General features: G+C 42.8%; 1 protein-coding gene across 2 annotated transcripts; it reads left to right on the forward strand.

Moving 5' to 3' along the window:
* The first annotated feature begins 7,053 nt into the window (after positions 1–7,053).
* LOC120904500 lies at positions 7,054–8,062 on the forward strand. 2 transcript variants are annotated; one of them, XM_040314533.1, is made up of 3 exons: positions 7,054–7,131; positions 7,226–7,487; positions 7,548–8,062. In XM_040314533.1, the coding sequence occupies exons 1-3, from the start codon at positions 7,126–7,128 to the stop codon at positions 8,030–8,032; spliced, it is 753 nt and encodes a 250-aa protein (XP_040170467.1). In that variant the 5' UTR covers positions 7,054–7,125; the 3' UTR covers positions 8,033–8,062. The 2 variants fall into 2 exon arrangements, with proteins under 2 accessions (XP_040170467.1, XP_040170466.1); XM_040314532.1 differs by having other exon boundaries at positions 7,226–8,062.
* Positions 8,063–10,739: the final 2,677 nt, after the last annotated feature.

Raw genomic sequence — 10,739 nt, forward strand, 5'->3', positions numbered from 1 at the left:
TGAAAAACAAAAATATAAACTAACCTCACTCCAACAGCTTTCAAAGTTCTTGCGGCAGGAGAGAACGAACCAGAATGGAATGGAGAATGGATGAATCTCAACAAATGGATGCACCTGGTTGCTATTGGAAACGCAGTGCAGCGGAAGGAGATCTTCCCATCGTAGGTGCTCACGTGTACAAATGGTCACGTGAGAATAGAACTCTGTACGAGGTACGGGAATACAGAATGGAGCATGGAACAAAAAAAAAAAGTCCTCTTCAGGGAAAAGCACCCATATGGGACACGAAACAAAACTGTAAAATAAAGCGTAACTCGTTATCTGGTTTGATGCTCTGTACGAACACAGCACTAAACAAAAAAACGGGGCAAACACTTCTACAAGCGTCCTGTAGAAAAGTGGCCCGATCTGTACGGTGCCATAAAACAAGCGCATCGTTCCGGTTGATTGAAATAATACCGCTAAAGAATTAGTCTCCTAAAGCGAGATTCATGACATGAACCGGTGGTACTGCTGTACTGCTGCTACAAATGCTGCTTATGTCACAATGGTTGCATACATTCAGGTGCTCTCGGTGGTCCTGCTAGAAAGGCGGGCTGGGCAGCACGTACGGAACGAAACCAATCCGTTTCTCTATCGACCTTAAGCTGCTGCTGTTTATCCTTTTTTGTTTCCGTCTTCCCTTGTTGGGGTTGCAAGCTTACCATTTCAACCAAGCTTACCATTTAACCAGCACTGTGTCGAACACTTATCGGCACATCTTGCCAACCAATGACACACTGCCAGTGGCTCATTTCCTTCCTCATCACTGTACCCGGTGGGTCGTTCGAAGGCTTGGACGTTGATGCTGGAGACACTTTTCTAAAGTAGACCGCTTTTTTTGCTGTTTTTTGCTAAGCGCCATACATCGAATCGATTGTACCTTGTTTGGTTGTGCTTCTCCACACTTTCCGATAGAAAGGAAAAACGTAAATGCACTTTGTGGGGGTAGAAGGCTCCCTGCAGCCCCCTTCGCAACCGGATGTAAGGGAACACCTGATGATAATTTATTTATTGGAAGCTCTCCTGCAAGGTATCGGATCAACTCTTTTCCCCGGTACTGTAGAACCTTTTCCACTGTAGAACGTGAACCAGCTGGTGTACGGTAAGGCAGCCGAAGGGGTTCAATGTGTGAGCTTTCTTCTGTTTCCAATCCTTAAAAACGGCACAGCGACAGACTCCGAACGGATAGCGAGAGTGCTTTGCTACTTTGTGCCAGCGGCCATTGGATACACAACATCTCTCATCACTTCAATTTGTGGCACGGTTCGAACGGTCCAGCAGCCAGGCTGGACTGAAGGACAAAGCCGTGACGATGAAGTGACAATACCACTACCTTCTACTGGCCTTAGAAGAAAGAAAAAACCCCTTCTGTTTGCAAAACACTTACGGCATTAGGCAAACTTCGAGGGACTGCATTTGATGGCATTATCAGAACTGAGCTACACTTACAGCTGTATCCACCAGTGCAGGTGGTGGTGCATCATACTGCGTGCTAGACTGTCCATCCACTACCACGGGTTCAGTGACGAGGCCACGTTTTCTAGCAGTCCAGTGGCTTTTGCTGAAATCCATCCCGACTAAACGAAAACGCATGTGCTCGTTAACTTTGACACAAACGGGTTGACATGTTCGGTTGAATGCTTTTTTGGTTTGTTCTTAAATGATGTCTGTTGCCATTGAGCTGAGCTGTGCTTCTGGGAAGCGTAGGTCAATTTCATTATTTTTAGTACCAATATCGGTCGCACCATTGAGTGGAAAGGAAGATCCAAAGCTGGACAAATGTTGGTTCTCGGTTAAGAATGTGCATTGAAGACAAAAGGCAAAGAAATACATGTCTGGCCGGGCAGGATCCGACCTGTTCTATCGAAATTCGTGGAATACGATATAACATACTATTTCTGCTTGACTGAAAATAGATGTTGCGTTCGGTTTTTTAAATGCTGAACAATGTGTTTGTGTACTAATGTGTGGATGGAAGAGGACAACCTTTCCAGTTAAAATCTGGACTGGACTAGACCGATGTTATTGACCTGGAAGATGTGTATCGTTTGTGTCGACCCTTTGCCTGATTTTATAAGTAGTATAAAATATTTTACTTTTAAATATAATTATTATAAACCATTTTCCATTTTGAGCCGGTCTCGTAGTACAGTCGTCAACTCGTATGACTTAACAACATGCCCGTCATGGGTTCAATCCCCAAATAGACCGCGCCGCCATACGTAGGACTGACTATCCTGCTATGGGGGGGAATCAATTAGTCACTGAAAGCCAAGGCCACAAGTGGGTACAGGCAGGCCTTGACCGACATCGGTTGTTGAGCCAAAGAAGAAGAAGAGAAACCATTTTCACTTTAAAATAATGTTTTCCAAAACCTCAACCCGCTCTTGTTTGTAGGACCATAATTAGCATTGACAAAGTGCCAGGAACATAACGATCTGTAGATAGACGTGCCCAACCATTTTTTTGTACGCCAGAGTTGACTTTCTTGTTCTTGTTCAACAACACATGACACATTCAGCCATCGTTTTGGACATATCTAGAGAAAACCTAGAGTATTCCATACCTCTGTCCAGTACTTTTGGCTGTTCTGTCTTAGTGTCTTTGCGGAATGGTTGAAGCTGAAATCAAATGATGGCTACTACTTGGACCGGGAAATTGGACTGCATCTGATCAAGTGGTCAAGCCATAATCCATTTAGGTTTGTTAAGTTTTGGTAGCTTTTTCGTGACTTTTCACTTGATTGAGTCACTTTTGTAGATCTTAAAAATTAGCTTGAAACCTTATTCCATTTTTTACTTTTAATCGCTAGAAGCTGAACAAGTTGTTGTGTTAAGAAATTTTAATGTATTAATTCTGGGTCTTCCTAATGTCGACTGAATAATGACCAAAAACTTTCGATTTATAGCTCTGCTTTGTCAAGTTTAGGACAAAATTTGCCCAATGGAACAATTAACACATGAATACTCCTCAGTAAATATAAGGTCGCTACACGAGGCTAATGGACTGCAACATACGTTGAGCAAAAATGTACGTTGTGCATGGGTTCTAGCTGAAAAACAGTAAGAAAAACAATTTAATTCCCCAGTTACTGGTTAGTAGATTGGTTGCTCCGAAGAATAAAATGTGCAAGATTATCGAAACATCGTAAGCCTGTAAGCCTATCAATTTTTTTAAATATTGCATTTATAGCATCCCTTCTATTTCCAATCTACCGTCCAACCTAAAGCTATCTGAAGTCTGCTTTAAACGAATTTATTTCAATGAAATGCCATGTCTGTCTGTAAAAACTGTCTATGGAGATACAATGCTAAAAGCGGTATAAAATATTCACACAATCAAGCATATTAAATCAGCCCATTACGTGCGAATGCGATACACTTTATCAGTTTTACATCGAAATGTTGAGCCGATTGATTCCACTGTGCTCGAAATTAATCCTCCCCCTTTAGTTCGTATCGGAGAACTGTTCCGATCGATCAAAACGCAGCACGCGCTCCCACTCCCCATGTGTGTGTGAGAGAGAGAGTGAGAGAAAAAAGGCACATGCCGCAGTTCCAGCTGTGGCGCTTTCAGGCCTTCCCTGCAAGAAATTAACACTTTGCATACTCTCTAATTAAACCATTGCCGAGGGCGAACAGGCAACCTTGCAGGGCATGCCCACCAGCCAGTACGGTGGTAGTCACATTTGATTAAAATGTTCCGCTTTTTCGAAAGCAGCAGGACGGGACTGTCAACGCGAACAGCGCTCTGCTGCGTAGCCTAATTGATGCCCTTTCGACAACAACGGTGGCCTCGGTGCAGTTGTGATACGCCGTCCAAATCGATGGCTTTTGATGGTGCTTGGCACAGCGCTTGGCGCTGCTCTAATTTGATGCAGTGTGGTGCACTGATTTGTTGCGATTGGGTGGGAGGGAAAGGGATAGTTGGACATAATACTCTTACCCGATATAAAGCCACAGCTGCTACCGGCGGGAGAAACGCATCCAGAAGCTCAATTCGTCAGCAATTTTTTTGTTATTTTTGAATATTACATTTCCAGTCACTGCTCATGATTCGATCCAGCTTCAACGGATGAAAGGGAAAGCCACCCGGGGTGGATGGTAGCACCCGCGTAGGTGGCACACTTTTAATTACGAATGCATTCATACAATCACTCTAATTTCGAACCGGGCTACCCCGTTGGGACCGAGCGTAGCTGGAACGAGTGTGCTTTTGGGAGCGAATGAATTTGCTCCTACCCACCCACCCAGCTACTGGAACGGGAAAACAATATTTGCAATCTTTCCCTTCCGGTTTGGCTGTTGACGAAAGGCAAACTCGGGCGGCAAAAAGGGCGGAAACGGGTGGCGGCTGCAGTTGATGGGAAAATAAATTATCAGATTATCAAACGACTGGCGTGCGGATGATTGATTTCGATATCAGAAACTAAAGCGAGATACTTTCAATCGGAGAAAGAGTGAGAGAAAGAGCACGAGAGGAAGACCATGAGTCATAATTTCCATACGGTCCATGCTGGCTGGTGTGGGGCCAATACGTTGTAGCGCACTTGTAGCACAATTGATTGAATTATTTTAATTCATATCGACTGCAGAAATTGGAATCTATTGAACCTAGGGGGAGCTTGAGAGTGAGTGGGGTGTAGTTTCATGCGCGGCAAGAGCCGAGATATTGAACACGGTCGTGTCCTACTTCGTTGCATTTTTGGTAGGGGTGTTAGGGGGAGGTATTTATACGCTGCTGGTGCTGCTGCTGCTGCTGCTACGTCGATGAATGGTTTTGCTACATTCGGCTATTTATTGACCCGGGCGGCTACAGCAATTGCCGTTTTGTGCACTGTTTTTGTGTAATCGCAAGTGAAGAAATGAAATCACATTTGATTATAAGTTGGTTGCAGCGTATAGCAGAGATTTCGTTTTGAATTGCATTGAATTGTTGGAAGTATACATAATCTTTTGGATTAAAATCAAATTTTGTGGATATACGGTGGCACGACAAGCTGCTCAAACTCGAATGCAAAAATGTGGTAAAAGCGTAACATCACCAAATCTTTAAATTTGAAAATTTAAAACGGAATATGTGTTAAATTAATTTTAATTTTACTTTCAAGATGGTTTGATAGCCTAATGTAGTTGGGCAGTTTCTCTCAAACTAAGGCAGAATTCGATTCCCATCAGACTAGTACCTAGTTCATCAGATCTAGTAACTAGTAGTAATTATCAGAATTTATTAAACTTGTTTGAGTTTGAATTGCTCTCAAAAATAAAATCGCAATTATCTGCAAAGGTCTTTACAATAATAATTAAAAATAATAAAAGGAAGAAGAAGGAGAAGAAGAAAAGGAAGAGGAAGAAGAACAAGAAGTAGAAGAAGAAGAAATAAAGAAAGGAAAATTGAATGAAAGACAAAAAGTAAGAAAAAAAGAAAGAAAGAACGACGGTAAGAAAGAAAAATAGAGAGCAAGGAAGGCAGAGAGAAAGGAAGAAAGAAAGAAAGAGATAATGGAAAATAGAAAGAAAAAAAGAAAGAAAAGAGTATTTCGAGGCAGAGAAGAGAAGAAAAAAAGAGAACAGAGAAGAGAAGAAAAAAAACAGAAAGAGAGAAAGAAAGAGATAATGAAAAATAGAAAGAAAAAAAAAAGAAAGAAAAGAATAATTGTGAGACATGCAGAAATAAAGATAATAATTTCAATAACAAAAATGTAAGAAGAAATGTGTAGATGATGTTGAATGATAAAAAATTTCGTTAATAACATTAATAACATTTTAATAACATTAAAACATAACATGTAATAAACAATAAAAAACAAAAAAGCATGAACCCCAAATAAATAAATGTAAAAGGGACAAACGATCTATTTTGTAATTCTATTCCCCATCTTGTTCGTGTTTTGCTTTTTCTATGAAATTCAATAAAATACACTGAACACACACACGCGTCGCAGCTGATTGGGTAACATATCACACACCTATTAGCGCTAAATAAATTAAATGCAAACAAATTCATGCGCCATTTTATTACATTTTGTTAACAGCGCGGCGCTAGGCATGAAATATTGAGTTCATTTCGCAAGAGGCTGTCGCTGCCCAAAAGCTCGCCCCAAACATCTCGCACATCTTTAATCCTACACAAAAGTGGCTCATTGTTAACGTGCGCGTGAATACTTAACCGCACCAGGGAAGTGATATTTTATAACCCATCGCCCTCATTACGTCCCGAACCCGAAACGCCGTGGAGCTTTCTTTAAAGCACAACGCTTCAAACACACACACACAAACACAGCCCCAAATAACTGCTGACATCGATTATTGTTTTCCTAACCCTTCCGCTTCATTCGTTCGATGGGCCGGGGGTAGTCGGTCTAGAGTTTCATTTCGCCTTCTCCGCATCATCCCCATCCCCCTCAAAAACAGCATGAATAATTTATAGTAATAATTGTAATGCTTACCTACCCGTACTCGCGTAACCTTCGTGTTCAAATAACAGCATGGACATGGTCTCGAAGCTCATAAATCCTACAGCGAGACGTGTTTGGATGTCTATCATTCGATGCTCTGACCCGCTGCTGGCCACATTCAGGATGATGTAACAATGTATTCACAGCATCAAGCCGTCCGCTCTAGCCACAGCGCCACAGCTGTCCATCTATGATGAGAAAGTTCATCTGGCTGATGTGTGCCCCGTAGCCAAGCTCTAGCGGCGAGGTAAAGGCAGGCCCGCATGCAGTGTGGCGTATGATTTTGAAGCAATAGCCGTGTGCGAGATGCAAATGTTTGGCATCTTGGCATCTTGCGTATCTTCTTTGGAGCATCAAGCGGCGCGATGGTTTCTCCCCTTCCACCGTGTGGACTGTGGATCCAAGGGGCGGACCAGGCTTCGGAAATGAAGTCTGATTTGGTGTGTGTGTTGCTGGTGGACGTAATGGAACGGTTGTTTGTCCGGATCCGGTCACACCGAGTGCGTTGAAAGAAGTTATAAAAGTATCCGAACTGAAGATGGGCCCAGTCAGTGCTGTATGATCAGTTCCGGTGGCTGGACGTACTGCGGCGGGTTGCTGTGGACCACCCTTGGAAAAGTTCGAACATGGAAGTAAGTACCGAGCAGTGGTCGTTGTTGGATACTGGTACTGAAGATCTTACGTAGCAACGTTTTTTCCGCTTCTGATTGAACGGTCTGTCGACAGATCTGTTTCTCACTTTTACTCCACAGCATAGCAACACTGGGCCTCGATGGATTACCAAAGCGTCGGTGGAAGTTTAGCCGGGAATTACTGCTAAGTCGCTGCTGTCTACTAGCCCTGTTACTAGTGCTATGCTGCCAGCTAACACCCACCGTTCAGGGAGTTCCCCGAAGACACACCGCCAAAGCTTACGATGCAGAAGAGGGATACTACGAGTCCGACGGTAGCTACGAGGAAGATGACGACGAGCAGCACTACGGAACAGGTGAGACGATCCATCACGGTGCCGCCAACCCGCACGACGATAACGAATCTGTGGAAATAGAGTACGAAGAGCATGACGGACATCATCATCATTATCATCTACCGAACGGGGTCGCCGAGTCGGACGAATCCAGCGAAGATCATACCGAAGATGCTTTCAATAACGCCAACCTGCTGGCCCAACTCGGCATCCAGCAGAAGCTACCGGACGGGTACGGGAAGAGCAAGAAGAAAGGCAAACACTACGGACCGCCGCCGGTTACGATCGCCGTCCCGTACCCGGTGCACATCGAGCGAAAGGTTCCGGTGTTTATCGAGAAGAAGGTTCCGGTGATCGTGGAAAAGCAGGTGGAGGTGCCCGTCGACCGACCGTACGAGGTGCCCGTCCCGGTGAAAGTGCCCGTCCACGAGAAGGAAGTGATACACGTGCCGAAACCGATCGTCTTCAATGTGGACCGACCGTACCCGGTGTTTGTGCACCGGACTGTGTTTGTGGACAAGTACCGGCCGTTCAAAGTGTTGATCAAGTCGAGAACTCGCTACTAGACGCGCGTGTGTGTGTGACGGTTTAAAACTGGCTACTGCGATGACGTTAGACTAGAGGTTGGAGGTGAGTCTGCAAATGAAAGTTGCTAACAGGTAGCAGTGCCAACTTGATCGAACATACCAGCAACATTGTAGCGTCCAAACCGGACGGAATGAAAGTGTCAATGAACTGTGGTGCTTGAAACAGCTTGGAAGAGTGCTTTTTCGGCTTCAAAAACACACTGCGCCTAATCCGTTCGCCAATTTTCGGCGGGGAAACCGCTGCTGTGTGACTTAGGTAATATATCCGCACCGTACATTTCGATTTTCCCTTTCTTTCGGGGGTGGCTGAAAAGGTTGCGGCTGTGGTGGAGGAATCGAATCAGCTGCACGAGTGAAACTGTTGTGGCACTGTGGCCACTGCGGTCTTCTTTGCTGCGCGCGGTGCCACCACGCACGTAACCGCACGCTTTAAAGCGAACGAAACCAAAAGTAACGAGTGCCTTGTGTGACTGCCAATACCGTGTGGCACTGGCCCTACTGCTTTGCTGCTGCTATTATGACTGTACACGCTCGTTCGCTTCGTGTTCGGCACGGTTGACGGATCGGTTTAGTGTGCAAACCGTTGTTTGTTAGTGATTTGTTTCATTTTCTTCTGTGCATGTGTGTGTGAGTGTAAAGATACGAATTTTCGATGCTCTGCCACTCAAACCCCTGTCCAACAATAATCCATGCAAATTAATCGGCCACTTGTAAAGAATGGTGGTACTTATTAGTCAGCAGCTGATGGGTTGTTGTTATCTCATCGATCGGCCTAGCATCGCCGGGGCCTCTCCAGCAGACCTTATCGTTTGATTTTTTTTAATGTTGTTGTTGAGGTTTAGACGATGACCACAGCAGACCGGTGCGAGTGGTTGAAGCAAACGAGCCAGATAATACGCGCGATAAAAGGTGCGATGAAATGCATGATTGATGATTGGTCGTTGAGTGTGAAAGGGTTTGATAGTTTGCACATCACGTTGTGAAAAGTGTCTGTCTGATAGTTTTTAGTATTTGTTCTGAATAGAGAGATAAGATAAACATAATAAATATGTTGTTAGAATTACAATACATAATTTTAATAAATCATCAAACGAACGTTTCAAAGGTACCTCAACAGAAAGCATTTAATGTACAAGGTCAGTTATGAAAAAATAGCTGAGAATCGAATGTACTTTAATGCACATGGCACTTATACGTTTGCCGAAATTAAACGTACATCTTCTTTAAGCTTTATTTTTATTCTATTGTTTGAAAAATTGAACTAGTATACAGGGTTGTTTCGTAAAATGGTTGGATTAGTCTCACAATATATTGAGCCAAAATATTTTTGAATCATTAGCACGATTTATTAGCATCGTCTCATAATTTTTCAAGCTAATGATTAAAATAGTTAGGAAACGTTCAATACATTGTGGGACAAAACCAAATTATTTCAAGAGGCGTTTACAAATCCAAATGAAAGCAACTAAGGGAAACCCTGAAAGTGATTCGACAATATTCTGTTCAATGGAACAGAGAATAAAGAGTATTTTCAAAGGATTTGGCAGATATTCAGGATTTGGATAATCCATACAGGGATAGTATCTAGATCCAATAACGCTGTAGAGTCAATTCCTCATTCCTATTCCTATCTAGGTCTCTGTTCCTGTTCTCATTAAACTCTGCATTATTGCATGAAATCACATCTTCGAGAACTGATCACATGTTGACATGTTCACATGTCACATGTTTACATAAATCACATGTTAAACGTCGTACTGCATATCACTTTTAAGTGAATGTTTTGCGAATTCAGTGCTAATTTGTGTCAGTAGATTGATAAAACGAAATGTGAAACAATGTAAGATACATAACAACACGTTAGGCCCGTTAGATGCACGTATTATAAATACCGTACTAAATATCACTGAGAGCATAAAGCGTAAGTTCTAATAACGCTATTATTTTGATTGGAAATCTATATTTTATTGCTGGATTTGAACGAATTTTGCTGAATTGCATAAATATTAATAAAAAACACCTCTTGTTTCAAATTTGAAGCAAATATTTCAAGCTTCTCCAGCAAATTCATAAAATATGGATTTCTTTTCCATTTTTTCTAAAATTTATTTATTTTCACGCTTTTCCATTAAACTCAAACAATTTGCATTATTATGAATTAGTTATTTTCATATCGATCTTTTTTTTTGCGTAAAAGCTTCACTTTGTCGCAACTCTATCGCCAAGTCCGATACCGAATTCACCAAGATTGTCCAACTCCATTGCATGTTCAATTCTATCGCACGGTTGTTACTCACAAAAGCCATTAAAAGAACAAGGCTAATTCTCCTTCACCCCCTTCCCCACCCCTCTTCACCCACCTTTCCCTTTACGACACTAAATCCAAATAAATTGAGTACATTCATCCACACACACACACAAACTACTGGTTCCCTAGTACGCCTAGGTACCGAGAAGTTGTGGTTCATATTTCTTCTTCCGGTGCAGCCTGCAGCCCGGTCAAACTCCCCCCATTGTTCCACTTTGTACAGTCCTTGTTGTGCGGTCAGTGCTGGCAGAGAATCAGAATCTTTTCCACTGTCTGTGTCGGTTCAATGTTCATCCCCTCCTCCAACAAGTACATCGTTCACACAATGGACACAATTCTGCCGATGGCCTGTCTAAACTGTTATGATTTGCAGCAGAA

Source organism: Anopheles arabiensis, chromosome 3 (assembly GCF_016920715.1).
Source record: "Anopheles arabiensis isolate DONGOLA chromosome 3, AaraD3, whole genome shotgun sequence".
Lineage (NCBI taxonomy): Eukaryota > Metazoa > Arthropoda > Insecta > Diptera > Culicidae > Anopheles > Anopheles arabiensis.